This window comes from Bison bison, unplaced genomic scaffold, assembly GCF_000754665.1.
Source record: "Bison bison bison isolate TAMUID 2011002044 unplaced genomic scaffold, Bison_UMD1.0 scf7180017864464, whole genome shotgun sequence".
NCBI lineage: Eukaryota > Metazoa > Chordata > Mammalia > Artiodactyla > Bovidae > Bison > Bison bison.
The window spans coordinates 6857334-6877169 of record NW_011495025.1 but is presented as its reverse complement, the minus strand read 5'-3'; the positions used below and the strand labels follow the sequence as shown (position 1 = coordinate 6877169).

General features: G+C 43.4%; 1 protein-coding gene across 3 annotated transcripts in view; it reads left to right on the top strand.

The window, feature by feature from the left end:
* Positions 1-19836, top strand: part of FAM184B (family with sequence similarity 184, member B) — a 120401-nt gene that overhangs the window by 51241 nt on the left and 49324 nt on the right. For all 3 annotated transcript variants that reach the window (XM_010860201.1, XM_010860199.1, XM_010860202.1), the window contains exons 2-5: positions 11113-11868; positions 12815-12950; positions 14491-14630; positions 15195-15401. In XM_010860201.1, coding sequence (XP_010858503.1) covers positions 11113-11868; positions 12815-12950; positions 14491-14630; positions 15195-15401 — 1239 coding nt within the window. The remainder of the gene's footprint in view (positions 1-11112; positions 11869-12814; positions 12951-14490; positions 14631-15194; positions 15402-19836) is intronic.

The following is a 19836-nucleotide window of genomic DNA, read 5'->3' as shown; positions in this document are numbered from 1 at the left end:
GGTCAAGTATGCATGTGAGGAGTTGGACTGTGAAGAAGGCTGAGTGCCGAAGAATTGATGCTTTTGAACTGTGGTGTTGGAGAAGACTCTTGAGAGTCCTTTGGACTGCAGGGAGATCCAACCAGTCCATTCTGAAGGAGATCAGCCCTGAGATTTCTTTGGAAGTAATGATGCTAAAGCTGAAACTCCAGTACTTTGGCCACCTCATGCAAAGAGTTGACTCATTGGAAAAGACTCTGATGCTGGGAGGGATTGGGGGCAAGAGGAGAAGGGGACAACAGAGGATGAGATGGCTGGATGGCATCACTGACTCTATGGACGTGAGTTTGAGTGAACTCCGGGAGTTGGTGATGGACAGGGAGGCCTGGCGTGCTGCGATTCATGGGGTCGCAAAGAGTCGGACACGACTGAGCAACTGATCTGATCTGATCTGATATCCCAATATAAAATAAAAAGTTTTTTAAAAAGTCACTCAAACTACCACAAGGGCACAACTCTTTCTGTCTGAGTCTACCTATGTGTCTATCCACACACACTGTACTCTTGTTTCCTTCTAATAAAGGAGAAAAGTGGATACCCTTCACTATTACCATTCAGAGATAACCTTGGTCATGTTTTTAATACATTCTTGATCTTTTTCTTTGTTGATGTGTGTGTTTGATTTTGGAACCATGTTGCATCCTCACTTTTACATCCTTTTTATTTTAATTTAGAGTAATGTAGTCCTGACATTGGGGGGTCCCTGACATGGGAGGCTGGCAAGGGCTCTGTTCTCCCGAAAATACTCTCCATAGTACCAGTCGGAGACAAAAGATGCTCTGGTTACTTACTCAACATTGTGTTTGATGCCAAACACTGGACCAGGCAACCAGCAGGCACACAGTGGGTCCTCTGTGAAAGATTGTTGAAATAAACTAGCAGGAACTTGACCCAAGGTGGCCCTTCTGTTTCTGGTGTGCAAACACTTGTGCAGCATGCACCCATCACCCATAAATTGAGAATAAAACTCCCCATTGCTGTACTCAATGCCACATGCTGCCAGAACACAGAAATTCAGCCATGACTGCAAGGACAATTTGCAAAGCTGACCCACATGTAGTAAATGAATCTGTGGGTTTTGATGTGGTATTTGGACAAGACTATGTCACTTGAAACATATTGTTTGTCTGAGGATTATGTAGATGGTACAATAAATGGATTGGAAAATGTTTAAAGAGATTATCCCATACACACAGAGAGAACAGTGGAGAAAATAAGAATCCCCTTTAGAATGCACGTTCAATATATTTATTTTTCATTCTGTGGGATTTACCTTGTAAAGATGCTTTGTGAACTGTAAAGTGCTGTGTAAACTAACATTAGCACTCAGTGTGGTATCGTTTGTATGGAACAAATGGATATGTGTGTCCATATAGATGCGCACAGAAAACCTGCGTTCAGAGTTTATAAATATTGTAATAATTTATAAGTTGTTATAAATTTACATTTATAATATGTAATCTAAAGCAGGCAAACTTGAAGAGCTGCTCTTTCTGCTATAAAGTTCACATGATTTTGTTTCTTTCTGTGGTTATAGATTTTGATGCTCTTATTTGGATTACCTCTCTGTTAAAAATATTTCATGTGAGAGATATTAAGATTTCTTTGTATTGATTTTTAAATACTTTTTTGTATTGATTTTGTTCCCAAAAGAAGTATTGCAATACATATGCATAACTATTGACTAGGTTGAATAACCAAGGGCACTAACCCTAGTCTTTGCATTCTAAGAAACTGTAAACAGTCATTCAAGCTTCAAAATATGGATCCTTTCCAGGTCCCTCATCTTTTTGTTTGTTTGTTTTAAGCTTTTCTTTTAAAAAAAATTTTATTGGAGTATAGTTGATTCGCAGTATTGTATTAGTTTCAGGTATACAGCAAAATGAATTGGTTATACATATATCCACTCTTTTTTTAAATTCTTTTCTTATGCAGGTCCCTCAGCTTATGCAGGTGGTGAAACTCCCTGGAAGGCAGACAGACTTATATCTGTGAGTGTTGGCCTCCGTCAGTAAGAGCAGGAGCTCTCATTAAGGGAGAGTCTCTCAGTAAGAGCATCCTGGAGAGACTGTCCTTACCTATCAGCTAAGTCTCAGTCTAAATTGGCTTGGGAGAAAGTTGAGCTTCCATTATTCAGAAGCTTATGCCTCACAGCTCAATGCCATGTGCAGCCAATTGCCTACAGCTCTCTGATCAGTAATGGTGAGATTTTAATCAGTGTTTTGGACTCCATCTAGAAATACATTCCAAGTCCATTTGCCTGCAGGTGCCCAGCCTTGTTTAGGACCTGTTTTAATCCATTTCCATAAAGGAAGGAACATCAACCACATGACCTCTGCTCTTCTCAGGAGTTTCAGCACCCACATGCAGGACTTCCTTCTTAAGATTTAGCTAATCCTCTTTCTGACTTTGTGTCAGGGAAGTTGGGGCTCCTTTGTGTGCAGGGACATGAGTCAATGACCCTTGCCCTATCCATGTTCTGGCATGCTGTGCTTCTGAGGTGGAATGGCGTGGACACACCCCTAGTCATGCCAGCTGGAGAATCCTCTGGACTTTTTCCTCTCTCCCATCCCACACCTAGTGAGTCAATGGCCCTGCCACTGTTCCTCATTGGCAGCTCTTGATCCACACCCCTTTCCCCTGCTCTAATTCCAGCCTTTACCCCAACTCATTCCCCTGTTCTCCCTGCCCCCAATCACATCTGGACTCCAAACTGAAGCCAAGGCAGTGGTCCCCAAACGTATGAAATAGGGAATGTCTTAGTCAAGCTTCTCCAGAGGGACAAGACCAATAGGATATATAGAGAGAAAGAGACTTCTTATGAGAAATTGTCTCACATGATTTTGGAAACTTAAAAGTCCCAAATATACCATCTGCAAATTGGAGATCCTTGGGTGCTGGTGGTGCAAATCCAGTCCGAATCTAAAGGCCTGAGAACCAGGGAAACCAATGGTGTAAATCCTAATCTGAGGACAAGAGAAGACTTGCATTCCATCTCAAGCTGTCAGAGAGTGAATTTTCCCTAACCCAGCCTTTGTTCTATCCAGGCCTCCACTGGATACTGAAGAAGGCCCACCCACACTGGGGAGGGCAGTCTGCCTTACTCAGTCGACAGATTCAAATGTTAACCTCATCTAGAAACACAGACACACCCAGAATAATATTTAACCAGATATCTCAGCCCCTCGTGGCCCAGTCAGGCTGACATGTAAAATTAACCATTACAGAGAGCTTTATTCCCTGTAGTTTCAGAAAGGCAGAATCTTGTAAGAAAAGCTTCCTACATGGCACAGAAGCCACAGTTCCTTCAAGTATGCACCCATTTGCTTTTAGAGCCCAAGGCCCTGAGCAACCAGATGTTAAAAAGGCAGGTCCTGGCTTCTCCCTGCCCCAGACCTGCCACATCTCTGGGCAAGGTATGGGAGTCTCATGACCACATGCAGACTACATGCTATGTATTCTATGTACTACATGCTGCTTGCTATGTAAACAGGATAAAGTCCAAACTCCTTCACATGGATGGTGGACTCTTGAGTGTCTGACCTCTGCCCACCTGTCTAGCACTGGGTCATGGTGTTCCCCCTTTCCTGCCAATGTCCCTCACCAGGCTCTGGCCAGGAGGACTCCCACTGCATACCTCCTCCCAGTCCCCCCGATTTCATGTCTTTGTGCTACTTCTTGGTCCTGACACTCCCCCCACCTGTATGTTCTTCCTCTTTCTCTTCACTTGGCTGATACTTGCTCATATTTTCAAACCCAACTCAAGAATCCTCTGCATCTGATACCTCTGTGCTAGGATAAAGAAATATTTCATTCATTCAACAAATAGTTACAGAGACTTTTCCACATGTCAGGCACTATTCTGGGATCTAGTAGAGGACACAACAGACAAAAGAACATACCTGCACATAACACTTATTCTCAAGAGGAAGACCAATAAGCAAATTTAAAAAAAACATGTAAAATATATGATATGTCAGATAAAGGTGACATGAAGAAAAATAAAGCAGGATGAGGTATGGGGAGAGCACTGATTTGGGGAGTAATCAAAGCAGGTCTCACTGATGAGGTGGCAAATGAGCAGAAACCCAAAGGAGAACAGTTGTCCCAGAAGAAGCAACAATATCCACGGAGATACAGTGAGTGAGTGTGATTGCATGATTGAGGCATGGCAAGGATGTCCATGTGGTTGTAGTGAAGGGAGTGAGAAAGAGAAGAGGATGACATGAGCTCAGAAAGGTCGTGAGAAGCCAGAACACGTAACCTTCCTTTTGGCTGTTGTAAGGCTCTGACTTGTCCTGAGTGGTTAATCATCAGAAGGTTTGGAACAGTGGGGAGACATGATTTGACTGACTTTTAACAGACCTTAGATGGCAAAGTAGAAACAAGGGTCGAGGTCATTGTAATGGTTCAGGTGAGATGTATTCATGACTCAAATTAAGGGTAGGATGGGATGGTGAGAAATGGCAAGATTCAGGATTAGACGTTGGAATGGATTTGGAATGTCAGAGACAGATTTGGGACACAGATAGCTGTAAACTTTTTATTCTGGTAAAATATAAATAACATAGAACTTGTCATTTTTAAGTGTAAAGTTCAGTGATGTTAAATACATTCACCTTGTTGTGCAGCCATCACCACCGTCTGTCTCGAGAACTTTTTCATCTTCCCAAATGAAAACTCTGTACTCATTAAACACTAGCTCCCTAGTACCCTCTTCTTGCAGCCCCTGGCAAACAGCCTTCCGCTTTCTATCTCTGTGAATTTTACTACTCTAGGTACCTCATATAAGTGGAATCATATACCATATCTGTCCATTTGTGACTGGCTTATCTGACTTAGCTTAATATCTTTAAGGTTCATCCATGTGGTTGCATGTGTCAGAATCTTTCTCTTCTTAAAGCTGAGTAATATATCATTGCAGGTATATATCACATTTTGTTTATCCATTTACCTATCAACGGGCACTTGGGTTGTTTCCACATTTTGGCTAGTGTTAATAATGCTGTGAACGTGGGTGTACAAGTATCTATTCAAGTTCCCGTTTTCAATTATTTTGAAATTGAAATTCTAAAATGGAATAGCTGGATCACATGGTAATTCTGTGTTTAATTTTTTGAGGAACCACCACACCATTTTCCATAGCAGTTGCACTATTTTATGTTCCCACTCACAATACAGCTGCAATTTCTCCACATCCTCATCACTTATTTTTTGTTTTTTGATGATGATCATCCTAATGGGCATGAAGTGGTGTTTCATTGCAGTTTTGATTTGTATTTTCCAAATAATTAGTAATGTTCAGCTTCCTTTCACATGTTTATTAATAGACTCCAAACTTTGACCTAAGCAGCTGAAAGAAGGGGTTGCCATGGAGCAAGATGGGGATTAATGTACAAAGAGCAAGTTTTGAAGGAAAAATCTCCAGAATTAAATTTGAGGTACATATTAGGTAATGGGGATATTGATAAGCAACAGGACATAAATCTGACATTCAGGTGACAGGTCCAGCCTAGACATATAAATTTGACAGTCACTAACCAAAAGAGCGTACATAAAATCATGAGATTGAATGAGATCTCAAGAAAATGTTTGTAGAGGAGAGAAAGTCTGAGGCCTAAGTTCTGGGGCCCTTTTATTTGAAGGATGGGAGATGAGGAAGAACTTGCCAATCAGATGAGAAGCACCATGCTGAGCATGTAGTAAATGCTGTAAAAATACTTAATGAAAGAATATCACCAGTTTTTTTATAAACAAACTTATTTTTCTGTTTCTTTTAATTTGGGGATCCAAAAGGATTTGGGTTTCAATCCTAGCATCTGTACTTTTAAGCATTATTTTATTTATTTTATTATTTATTTTTAGCATTGTCTTGGCAATAATAATGGGGTTCCCCAGTGGCTCAGACAGTAAAGAATCTGCCTGCAATGTAGGAGACCTGGGTTTGATCCCTGGGTTGGGAAGATCCTCTGGAAAAGGGAATGACAATCCACTCCAGTATTCTTGCCTGGAGAATTTCAAGGACAGAAGCACCTGGCGAGCTACAGTTCACGGGTTTGCAAAAAGTCGGACATGACTGAGCGAGTACACTTCGCAATAATAGTAAAAATAATGACAGAATTTCTTGATGTTTACTTTGTGCTAGGAATGCTGCTAAGGGTATTAGGTTCAGTGTGTCATTTTAATCTCCAAATAAGTCTATGAAATAGGCATTTCTCTCCCAAGTGACAGAGAATCAGAGAAGTTCAATAATGCCCTCAAGGTTACAGAGTTAGAGAGAGGTAGAGCTACAGGTCCAGCAGAATCCAAAGCCTCCTTTTAAGCACCATGCTTTATAAACCCTAGATGTTAAATTAACCCCGCCCAATGTCAGTTTCCTCATCTGTAAAATAAGAAGTATGAGAATGTCCACTTTGTAAAACTGTTAAATTTATTGACAAATAATGTATCTATTACCTGACCCAGAGAAGGTTATATTATGAGGACACTTGATAAGTATTATTTCCTGTTTTCCTTTTCCATTTTACTTCTGACTCCTGCTGCCAGACTCAGTGGAGACTTTCCATAGGATCTGATGCTCAGAATTCATTAATTATAGCTTTGTTAAACCTACAGTGCGTGCATGTGTGCATGCTCAGTTGCTCAGTTATGTCTGACTCTTTGTGACCCCATGAACAGTAACCCACCAGGCTCCTCTGTCCATGGAATTTTCAACCTTTAAGACCTTAACAGGTCCACTGCAAACATTGTCTCTGAAATCAAACCATTAGCGGTGGATTTCTAAAACCCTTGGGAAGACATTGCAACTTGCTCAGTATTGCTCTTGACTGCTGAATTATTCATGTCCCTTGATGGATTCTGAAGTTGACTTCCTCCTGAGAAGGATTCACAAATGAGACTTGGGCCAGCTACTTGAAGTTTCAGTTGAGTAAGAAGGTGGTGAGTGAACAAAAGTGAGCAGGTGGCAGAGGAAGTGTTGCCAAGTGGCCTGTGAGGCACCAGGAGCAGAAGGGTGGGTATATTCAAAATCTACTCAACAATTTCAGGTGCTGAGGGTGGGGTGGGGTGGGAGGGTGGGCCAGATTATGTTTCCAAAAACAAGGAATGTTTCTTTTTGAGGACATAGTGTGAGAAAGAAGAAGAAGAAGAAACATTTAATAAGTACCTATTTTGTGCCAACACATATTTAGATGTAATACTACTTGATCCTCAAAAAAAAAAAAAACAAAAAAAAACTGGGTCTGGGTTATCTCTCTCTTACAGGTAAGAAACTGAGGCTTCAAGAAGTGAAATAACATAAGCAATCTTAAAAAGAGTTGAGAAGTATGTCTACCAAATAGAATTAGTTTGTGAACGACAGAAAACCCAGTGCAATCCATGTGGAATCACTGCAGGGCTGGCATGGCTTTCCACTGTGTTAGAGACCCTGGCTCCTCTTATTGTCTTGCCAACCTTAGCCTGTGGTGTCCCCTTCAGCATCTGAAATGACTGCTTGGTAATAGGAGGTTCACCCCGGAAGAAATAATGACACCTCTGTTTATATTCAACTGGACAAAGCTTGGTCACTTAGCTGCTCTGAGTTACAAGGGAGGCTGAGAAATGTGGCACTGTGCCCATAGGAAAGGTAAGGTTTCTATTTCTAAGGACGAAGGAGAAAAACAGATACAGGACCCACCAGTAACCTCTGCTCCTAGGTAGTTAAATCTAGGTCTCTTTCACTCCAGAGGACCCCTCCTCCACCAGTTCTACTCTACTGCCTTCCTTAAGAGAAGTGCCACTGCCCCAGAAATCCCCGTCAGGCTAAAAGTGTCCTGTGGGCAACCATGATAAGAACAGCCAGGTCCCATAGGTTCTTTTTGTGAGCCAGGCACTATGCAACGTGCAGTAGAGCACTGCCTCATTTAATCCTTCAGTGACCTCATTAAGGGGTTTCCCAGGTGGTACAGTGGTAATGAACCCACTTGCCAATGCAGGAGATTCAGGAGACACGGGTTTGATCCATGGGTCGAGAAGATCCCCTAGAGCAAGACATAGCAACCACTCCAGTATTCTTGCTTGGGAAATTCCATGAACAGAGGAGCTTGGCGGGCTACAGTCCATGGTGTCACAAAAAGTCGGACATGACTGAGTGGCTGAGCAACTGACCGACTGACTGAAACTCATAAAGCAGGAACTTCATTCTCCCCATTGTACAAATGAGGAAATGGAAGCCAGCGAGATTATATAGCATACCCAAGCTCACACAGAGAGCAGCTTCTGGATCCATATGTTGTATGGCATCCACACAATGGCAAATAGGATCTACATTCAGGCAGCGCATACTCCAAAGTCTAGTCTTTTACTTGTTGTGCTTGTCTGTTTCACGTGTATTCCCATTCAGGGCATCTGCTTCTGCAAATCTCTCTTTGGAATCCTATTCCTCAGTGTAGTCACAATGCCCTATTTCATGGAATAACCTTTTCAAGGATGCTTTGTTCTTTACATGAGAAAACCCAATTTATGTTAAGATTTGACCTGGCACAACTTGACTCCATTGAAGAGAAAAATCAGTCTTTTTTTTTTTAATCAGTTCGAGTATCAGGTGTGCAGAAAAGTTAACATAGCGCATCTGAGATTGCTTCTCCTTAGCTGGCCTTTTTGCAAAGTTGCTCTTGGCTGCCATCTGGGAACTTGGATTTCCAGAGGGTTTCCACCACCCACACTGATAAGAATATCTCAGCAGGCCTTAACTGTCTGCAAACAATATGACTTATGTGAGCACTTACTTTCCTTCTGGGAGTCTGAAATTTTGGTAATGCCCAAGAGAAGTTATCAACCTGACTGTGCTGTGCTTGGTCGCTCAGTCGTGTCCAGCTCTGCAACCCCATGGATTGTAGCCCACCAGTCTCCTCTGTCCATGGGGATTCTTCAGGCAAGAATACTGGAGTGGGTTGCCATGCCCTCCTCCAGTGGATCTCCCCAACCCAGGGATCGAACCCATGTCTCCCGCACTGCAGGCAGATTCTTACCATCTGAGCCACCAGGGAAGCCCAAGAATACTGGAGTGGGTAGCCTATCCCTTCTCCAGTGGATCTTCCCCACCCAGTAATCAAACTGGGGTCTCCTGCATTGCAGGTGGATTCTTTACCAGCTGAGCTACCAGAGAAGCCTGTCTACCTGACTAGCCCTGAATAAAAACCTTGCTAAGTCTTCAGTAAGCTTCTTGGTAGGCACTATTTCACATGTGTTGTGACAACTCCTTGCCAGGGAAATTAAGTAAATCCTGTGTGACTCCATTTGGGAAGGATTCTTACAAGCTTTCTTCTTGTTTTTCTCAAGACTCCCCGCCACCCCCACCACTGCCAAGCTTGTTTTCTACTTGCTGATTTTGCTTTGTATCCTTTCTCTATAATTAATCATAACCATAAGTATGACTATATGCTGAGTCCTGTGAGTTCTTCCACAGTGATGATAGCTGCTGTAACAAATAAACGTCAAGGCTTTAGATAGTTTATTTCTTGTTAGTGCAGAAATCAATACCAGCGCTCCTGGTGAGCAGGTGGCCTTCTACTCAGTCACTGAGGACCCAGGCACTTTCCATCTTGCACTCCACAATAAGTTGGCAGATGGAAAAAGGGACTGTGGAAAGGACATGCCTCCTGGTTAACCCTCCTCTTAACCCTAACCCCAACACTGGACCTGAGGTGACATACATCCACCTCAGGACACATTCCACTTGTAATCACTAGTCATGTGGTCCCGTACAGATGCACGGGGACTAGGAAATGGATCTTGGCTTGGTGGCTATTTCTCTGCATCAACTCTGTGGAAAGAGAAAGCATGAGTCTTTGATGACTGGCAACAGTACCATAATAGATACTTATTATGAACCTACCCTGTGCTCAACTTCATACCAAATGCTCTGAGGCAACATGAAGAAGTCAGTTGTTCATGCCTATACAGAGGGTGACATGTTAACAGGAACTGGTCACCCCCAAGGATGAGGAGGCAAGGTTCCCCTTTTCTGGAAAGTCTTCTACTACACCATTCCTCTGTGCTTCGCTAGTAACTAGTGCTGATCACTTTCATAGCACTTAGTGCACTAAAACCCACCATAATCTTATCTGACTCTCCCACTGAAATATAATTTTGAGATCACAACTTCAGTTGACTTATTGATCAGCATGTATTTCCAGTACTCAGCACAGAAAATGGCACATCTGAGATATTGGGTAAATGCGTCAATGAATGAAAGCTCAAGCAGAATAGTGAGATGCAGTGCAGTACCGTGCTGTGAGCACGAGTTACTCAAATCTTCTTATCCCTTGTGACCTTGCAAAAGTTGCTTAATTTCTCTGAACCTCAATGGTTCATTATTAGAATGAGGACAAAGATACCAACTTTGCAGGGTTGCCATGAGGATTTTCTGAGATCCTAAATGTGTATTCGGCACCTAGCCCTGTTTCTGTCTTGTTCCTGAAGTTACAGAGAACAGTTTTTCACCAGGGAATACGATGTTAGCTGTGGGTTTTTCATAGATGCCCTTTATTGGGATGAGGGAGTTCCCTTCTTTTTCTTGTTCAGTCAGTGTTTTTGTCAAGAGGAGGGATTGGATTTTGTCAAATGGTTTTCTTCTTTCTGTTGAGACAATCTTGTGGGTTTCACTCTTTATGCTATTCATGTGATATCTCACATTAACTGATTTTCAGATGTTAAATCAATTTTGCACTTCTGGGATAAATCCCACTTGGTCATGGTATATAATCCTTTTTATACATTGCTGAATTCTGTTTTCTAGTGTTTTGTTGTATTTTGTTTTGGTTTGGTTTTCAGGGGTGCGTTCTGTGTCCCTAAGTGTTTCAGACCCTTTGCTTGATTCCCATGGCACTCCCCAGAGGCCCCTAAGGAACTCCTTATTGGTTTCTCCTTGGGACAATTTCTAATAAATCACTTCCAGTCAAATCCTGTTCTCAGGTGCAGCTCCTGGGGATCAGCCTAAGTCACAGCCAGGGTCAAGGCCCTCTGTGGTCACTGTGGCCCTTCACGCACACCCACACCCCTCCGGCTAACCCAGCTCTGTGACTTTTCCCGCAGGTGATTTACGCCCTGAACACCCGCCAGGACGAGACCGAGGCGGGCATGGAGGCACTGCGCGAGGCCCACCAGGAGGAGCTGCAGCAGGCGGTGGCCGAGACCGAGGCCAGGCTCCTGCAGGCGCAGGGCCGCGTGGGCGAAGAGGAGGCCCTGCGGCAGCGCATCCAGGCACTGGAGACTGCCCTGGAGCTGCAGAAGCAGCTGACACAGGAGGCACTGGCCCAGTCGGCCTCTTGCAGGCTGGAGACCCAGGAGAGGGAGCTGAGGGTGGAGGCCGAGCACGCCGAGCGGGTGCTCACCCTCTCCAAGGAGATGCTGGAGCTCAAGGCCGACTATGAGAAGAGGCTCCGGCACCTGAGTGGCCACGAGGCGCCCCGGTGGGACCGGCTCACCAAGGAGGGTCCCGAGCCCAAGGCCGAGCCGGGCTGCGGCCCCGAGATGCGGGAGGTCCTGCTGGAAGTGGAGCGGCTGCGAGCGGAGAACCAGCAGCTGAGCAAGGACTACGCGCGGAAGGCCGAGGAGCTACAGGCCACGTACGAGCGGGAAAACGAGGCGGTCCGGCAGGCGATGCAGCAGTCTGTGAGTGAGGCCCTGTGGCAGTGGCAGGAGAAGGAGACCGACCTCCGGAAGAACTTCCAGGCCCAGGAGGCAGCCCTGCAGGCCCAGGTCCGGAAGCTGGAAGGGGATCTGGAGCACAGAGGCCGCAAGATTAGTGACCTGAAGAAGTATGCCCAAAAGCTGAAGGACCGCATTCAGGTAAAGCAGGGGCTCTTCCTACCTCCCAAGTGTGAGAATAACCATGGCCGGTAATATGAACACCTACCACTCATCAGGCACTGTGACTTCTGCCAAAGTGAGCATTATTACCTTCATTGAGTTCAACCGCATTTATTAAGGAAATATTTATTGAACACCTACTATGTGCCAGGCCAGGGCTGTGTTCAGGAGACACATGGTAGGCTGGACTTGATCCCTGTCCTTTGAGAATGGAGAGACTTACAATTTATAGATGAAAATGTAAAACTGAAATTGAGAAGCTTAAGGAGGAGTGTAGCTGGGCACACAGCTGAAAAGTGTTTGAACTCAGTTCAGCCTAATTCCAAAGCCCCTACTCACTCCATAACAACTTGCCTGTCCTAACATCCTTGAGGCTTTATATTTGTGGAAAATTGGACCAGTGACAAGTTAGTTATGGGAAGCCCATCTCTAAAAGTAACAGCAGCTAGTATCTTTCATATTTCCTGAGCATTGTTTTCTGTCCCATTTTATCTCATTTAATCCTCACTACAGAAAGGCTGAGGTTTCCCAGGCTAGTGGTAAAGAACCCACCCGCTAATGTAGCAGATATAAGAGACACATGTTCAATCCCTGGGTCCAGAAGATCCCCTGGAGGAGAGCATGGCAACCCACTCCAGTATTCTTGCCTGGAGAATCCCAAAGACAGAAGAGTCTGGCGGGTTACAATCTATAGTCACAAAGAGTCAGACATGACTGAAGCGACTTAGCACAGCACAGAAAGATTAAATAACTTGCTGAACATCACACAGCCAGTCAGAGGATGAATCAGGATTTGATGAACACTGAGCCGCTGAATTCCAGAGATTAATGGCACATGCTGTGCATTTACCCACTTTTCAGAGCTGATGTACATAGGATGTGTCTGCACAGAACCAGTGAAATGACACCCTGTCTCTTTGTTTAGGACCTGGATGTGCAGCTCAAGGAGGCTCGACAGGAGAATTCAGAGTTGAAAAGCACGGCAAAAAAACTTGGGGAGAAGCTGGCCATTGCCAAAGATAAGCTGATGTTGCAGGAGTGTCATGTGACACAGAAAACCGGTGAGATGCCCCAATTGATTTCCTGACAGAGCAAAAGTTGGCCACCAGGTTGGCTTGGCACTGCTTGCAGCCTTGAGACTGTTAAGGGAGCAGAATGGAGGGCAGGGCTCTTTGATCTGACCTGCCGGGTGGTAAGTCCCATCATGCAGGACATAAGCAAGCCAACACCCACAGCTGCCACAGGTCAGATATCTAAAAGGCATGATGCAGAAGGATCTCTGGCTCCCAGATAGTTCTCCATCCAGTCCACCATAGTGCCTGAACTTCTCAGCTCTGGCTTTTCCCTAGACTTAGTCAACGCTTTATACTCTAACGTCTTTCACACAGTGATGATATTGGATGTTCCCAATAGTTTTGTGAGTTAGGTATTGTCAGTATCCCGTGTCACAGATGAAGAAATGAACCAGAGAAAAGTTATGTGGCTAGCTTAAGGCCAGCCAGCTGGCTGGTGATAGTGTAAAATACATAGGTTATCTGACTCCAAAGTGCTTTCTTTGAGATAAGGTTAGATAACATCACTGACTCATTGGACATCAACTTGAGCAAACTCAGGGAGATAGTGGAGGACAGGGAAGCCTGATGTGCTGCAGTCCATGGAGTCACAAAGAGTTGGACATGGCTTAGCAACTGAACAGCAACAAAAAAGTGCTTTCCACTGAGCTCCCTCATCAGAACGTTCTTGAATATAGTGTGATCAGTTTGACACTGGGATATATAACAAGGGCACAAAACATAGGCTCTGCCTCCAGGGAGATTATGGGACTGTTACTTTACATGCTTTCATATCATGAGTGCATCCCAGGCAGCAGAGGAACAAGATGTCTGAGAAAGAAGAAATCACTTTGGGCTGGAAAGTGTGAGTTGGAACCAGTGGGTATGGTGGTCTTAGAAGTAAGGCATAAGTACCTTGGGGAATATGGGAAGAAACTGAGCAATTCTGCTGCTGCTGCTAAGTCGCTTCAGTCGTGTCCAACTCTGTGCGACCCCATAAATGGCAGCCCAGGCTCCCCTATTCCTGGGATTCTCCAGGCAAGAACACTGGAGTGGGTTGCCATTTCCTTCTCCAATGCATGAAGGTGAAAAGTGAAAGTGAAGTCACTCAGTCGTGCCCGACTCTAGCGACCCCATGGACTGCAGCCTACCAGGCTCCTCTGTCCATGGTATTTTCCAGGCAAAAGTACTGGAGTGGGGTGCCATTGCCTTCTCCAGAGCAATTCTAGTCATATTTAATTTTTGTTTTATACTTGAAATCTCTTTAAATTTAAATCCTTTGAATGTACATATGTTCAGGAACATCCTCAATTTTTTAACCTATGTAAAAGATGACTAGTTTTAGAAGGGAGGGCAGGGCAACTATGTGAACTCAAGATGCTGCTTGGGCAAAGGTGACAATCACCATCTTGACCATACTTGAGGCCAGAAGGCCATGGAGCAGGGATTACATAGGGGAGTTGAATAGCAGAATGGTAACATGCAGAGGCCTCCGGCACAAGGCCCAGGCCAAGGGCATTCCCAGTGATGTTGAAACTTGTGCTTACAGGTGACATGAAGACAGAAAGAGTTTCAGAGAATGAAGTCCTAAGGAAAGAGAATAATTTGGAAGCCTGCAGTCTCCATCCTCAGCAGGACCAGAACTTTGCCAAGGAATGTCCCTGCACAAAAGGAGGCACAGATACACAGGTAGTGTCTGACCCAGCCCTGGGGATGCAGCAGTCACAGCGGGCTCTGCTGGAACAAGCTTCAGAGGGAGGCCAGCCCCGAACCATGATAGGTCTACTTGGAAGCAACAGGTCCCATAGTTTCAAGGGTGAATGTGTAGGTGTGAAGTTCCAGCCAATGGCCTGCCAACTGCATGTCATTTGAACCAGGAGACTGAGAATGTAGAGGAATTCTTCCAACTCCTTATCACCAGCTCCTGGGAAACTGGAAACTTGCTTAAGATTCCTGCTATATGTTCCCAGTCAAAACAAAGCTTTTTTTTTTTTTTAAGAAAGCGCTATAGTGTGGGCTGGAATACCTGATCCTATGACAATATATGCATTACTCCAAAAAGTCCTTTTCCGACGGTGGATAAAAATGGAGTTTCTTACAAATATCAAACATATCATCTTATAAATTTTACTGTACCTTGTGATACATGCTTTGAAATCAGTAATCAACATTGTAGAAGTTGCACAAAAGAGAAATGGTGATTTCCTGTTCTCTCCACCCTGGTAGTTTTACAAGCCCTTTTTCTTTTCATAGACCAAGAAAGAAGCATGCATTGAGACGGAATATATGAAGCAAAAATATGAAGAAGACCTTCGCAAAATCAAACATCAGACAGAAGAGGAGAAGAAACATCTCAAAGACCAGCTGATGAAACGCCTAGAAGACTTGGTGAAGAAGCACACGGTGGAAATCAAGTCAGTTCGCTCATCGGTGGAAGCTGAAAGGAAGAGGCTGCAGAAGGTGAGACTCCATTCCAGAGATACTGTTCCTTTTGTTCTTCCTTGCCTCTACCTCCTTCCTTTCCTGTTTGTTTCTTCTTTCCTTCCTCAAACATTTATTGAACTCCTATTGTGTACAGATCTCAGCTAGTTCTCTGACCAAAGGAAGTTCAGTGTCTTCTGGAGGAGACAGGGCACTCCAGGACCATGAGACAGTAGGGCTCAGAGTCATTAGCATGGGGCGGAATTGTGTCATATGAGTGTTTAACTTAGGGAAATTCAAATCCTCTATTCTGCAAAAGCAGAGAGAAATAAAATGAAGCGAACACGTGGACCTGGCAGACTGCCTGGATTCAAATCCCAGCTCTGCCACCCTCCAGCTGTGGACAGTTGAGTGCCTCACAGAAAATCTCTGTGGGCCCCAGGTTCCTCATTTATAGAACAGATGTTGATAATAGCACCTAACAGAGTAGCTGCAAGGATTACGTGAAGTAATCCATGTGAAAAAACAAAGCAGATCATAGTTCCTGGGGTGTAATAGGCACTAGATGAATGCAGGTAATTGATTAATCAGTGGGTCGGCAGTGGGAGAGAAGTTTCTCAGCCTGGTACTGCTCCAAATTCCCACTAAAGGAGGTGCTTTCTGCTGAGAAGGAACGCAAAGCCTCATCCCTCGTGTTTGCTGAGGAAAGCAAGTAACATATGTATTTGAATGTTTTAGGAGAAGAGTGAAGTAAATCAGCATTATTATAAGCATAGGTGGTGCTTTAATTATTATAAGAAGGCTTCTTTCTAATCTAAGAACTTGCATTATCAGCTCTGAGTTTCCAGTGAAAGAGAATCATATATCACTGAGGAATGCAGTGTGTGGTGGTGAAAAGTAGTAGATACTCAATAAATATGTGTTGGACAAATAAATGGACTCATGAAAGCCTAGTATTGGGTCCAAGTCCTGACTCTTTGATTAGCTTTATGACCATGAACTGGTCACTTAACCTTTCTAAAAATAAAGATAATTACTTTGGGGGCTTGTTATATGCATTAAATATGGTTTTGTATATAAACTATTAGCTCAGTGCATAAACATGTACTCAAAGTTTGATAAACAGTGGTTTTACTTGGTTACCATGTGCATTAGATGATGTCATGTGTGATAATATTAGTGCCCACTATACTTTATAAAGCACTTATTCATATGAACACATTTAATCCTCCCAACAGGGTTACAAAATGAGTGTTCATATTGCCATTTCAGAGATGAGAAAACTGAGGCTCAAAGATGTTATATATCTGCCCACACAGACAGTGAGTGGTGTAGCCACATTAAAACCCAACAGCCTGACTCCAGAGCCCATGATTTCCTGCACAGGGTGGGAAGCAGCTGTACTGAAAGCACCTTCCTCCCAATGAGCAGTAACTGGTTGCACAAATCCAGCCCTCATATAGCTGAACCTTCTTTCTATCCTGAGCCACAGTCAGTGGGAGGGACGGTTACTCTCCTGGAGCTACAGGTTGCCCTGGTAACCTGTCAGCCAAGCCTGACTCTGAGTGTAGAAATTCCATTTCAGCTCTAATCAGGGGCATGGATCCATTTGGGAAATGAATCATGTAGAAATAAATTGCATTTCCTCCTGTTTTTTTTTTTTAAATTATGATCATTTCTCCAAACTGAGGACATAAATTATATAAATTAGGCCATGCAGACTAGAGGAAGGTAAAACCTTGAAGAGGCCCCAAATCAGGTATTCATGGACTAAAAATAGATACCTGTTTCCCCTGTAGAGTTAAGAGGGCACTGCTTCTTTGGGCCCTTGAGTACAAGTGTGTTATGTCTCCTGAATGCTACCTTAACCTGAAAAAGATGCTACAGGAGAAGGGCTGGAGTTGACCCAGAGGGCCTATCTGCCTTCCCTTTCAAGGATATTATTACTTAATCTTCATAGACAGAGCAGAGTACATGTCCTATAATTAGCATTTGCCCACACATTCTTAGAAGACCATGGAAAGGTTTATTGAGTCCCTACTGAACTGTGCTAGACACTGCTGCATTCTACACCTCATTTGTGTCACTTTTGATTCTGGGTGTCAGGCATCACAAACCCACCCTGGGCGCTTTAGGCAAGAAAGGAATGTAGTAAAGGGCAATGAGAAGCTTTCTGGAAAACCAGGGAACCGGGCTTGGCAGCTACTCAGTCAGTGATGAGGACACGCCTGCCACCACCTCTGAGGCCAGGCCTGCCATGTACACCGCTGACAACCACCAACAACGGGCCCTGGACGTTGCCTACAGAACTGCACTGTCCAACTTGGTAGCCCCTTGTGGTTATTTACATTTAAATTAATCACAACTAAATAATATTTTAAATTCAGTTCCTCAGGTGAGCTAGCCATACTCCAAGTGCTTAATTGCCATATGTGGCTAATGGCTCCTGGAATGGATAGCACAGTGCTTAAGGACTTCTACACATAACCTGCACTGTATTTTTGAATATTTCCATCATCCCAGAAATGTCTGTCAGTTGGAGCTGCTATTGAATGGCTGGCCCTGCTGCCCCTGGGAAATGCAGTTGCCAGATCCTTTCTGTTTCATTGACTCCAGCTTGTACACATTGATGGCTTCCAATTTGAAATCTGGGGTGAGTGTGTCTGATGGTCACATGCCCTCAGTCCTCTTTAGAAGGGGGTCTGGGAAGGTAAGTCTGACATTTTCTGGTTCTGTGGTGGAAGGACGGCTCTGATGTATCAGATGGAGAATTTCTCAAACATTCCGAGAAGGATCAGATGCTGTGCAGCTAAAAGGAAAGACAGCTCTCCAGTCCATGATTTATCCCTTACCTCAGCTCTGTAGGCAGGGGTTGCTTTCCCATTTCACAGATGAAGAACCTGAGAAATAAAGTCACTTGAATATCACATGAATTGGATGTGAATCACGGAAGCATAACCTTTGCTGTCTATGTAGTAAGCCTTTAGGTCTTTACCCTGCCAGCATCCCTTTATGGTTTATTTATCATTCATTGAATGCATAGTTGGTGTCTTGAGCAATGCAGGGATATAGGAATCAGCCATGCCTTCGAAGAGCTCACCATCTAGTAGGAGAAACAAGATATGCACTCAAACATCAGTCAAGTCAGTGTGTAAGAAGTGCTGTGCCTGGGGAAAGAGCCTCATTGTCAAATCTTGAATAAGTTAACTCAAACCATTCTAGGCCTCTGCTTTCTAATTTCAATAATAAATATGAATGTGAATGATTTTCTCAAAATTTTCTCAACTTTTTAATTTCTACCAACTCCCAAAATACTCTTTGTTATTTAAAAATAGGTTACTTAACTTCCAAATATTTAGAACCATACCAGATATCTCCCTCTACATGAATCAGCCATAGGTATACATATGTCCCCTCCCTTTTGAACCTCCCTCCCATCTCCTTCCCCATCCCACCCTTCTAGATTGATACAGAGCACCTGTTTGAGTTTCCTGAGCCATACAACAAATTCCCATTGGCTATCTATTTTACATATGGTAGTGTAAGTTTCCATGTTACTCTTTCCATACATCTCATCCTCTCCTTACCTCTCCCCATGTCCATAAGTCTATTCTCTATGTCTGTCTCTGCATTGCTACCCTGTAAATAAATTCTTCAGTACCATTTCTCTAGATTCTGTATATATGTATTAGAATACGATATTTATCTTTCTCTTTCTGACTTATTTCTCTGGTAGTCTAGGGTCTTGGAGTCAGTGCTCCCACTCCAAAGGCTCAGGGCTTGATCTCTGGTTGAGAACAAAGATTCCACAAGTGGTTTGTTATGGCATTAAGTGAGATTAAAACAAATATCCAAAAACGAGAAACCAAAGATGAACCCCAGACAAATGGCAATTACAAAATCAGGCAAATAATAATTAAAAATAAGGGAATACACACACACACACACACACACACACACACACATATATATACACACTGATGAGCAAAGTCAACACAGTCCAACAAAAATAAAGTACAGTAGATTGACCCAGCAAACAAAGGAAATAAAAAATTATATTTACCAGTTAAGAACAAAATTAACTAAAGCACAAACTAGAAAACAAAAGTAAAGCAAGGTGCCAAGTGGGGAATGAAGCAATGAAAACAAAACTAACAAATATGTAGAGAGGAAAGAAAAGAAAGAAAGAATAGATATGCAAAATTAAATAGAAGCAGATGAAGAAGATTTGTATACATTAAAGTTTAACTGCAAGGGGAAAAGAAAAGTAGGAAAGGCAAACAAAGGAATAAATGTAGAAAAAATATAATATGTTTAAAAAATTAAAATTATAAAAAAGAGGAAAGAAAAAGGGTGGGGGGGACTCCACAGAACTGCAAAAGCCCAAAGTAGAGGTAGAGGTTTATAACAATAATAAATAATGTGACTGAGAAAAAAAAAGCTCAAAAGCTTAATTAGATTACATAGTGCAAAA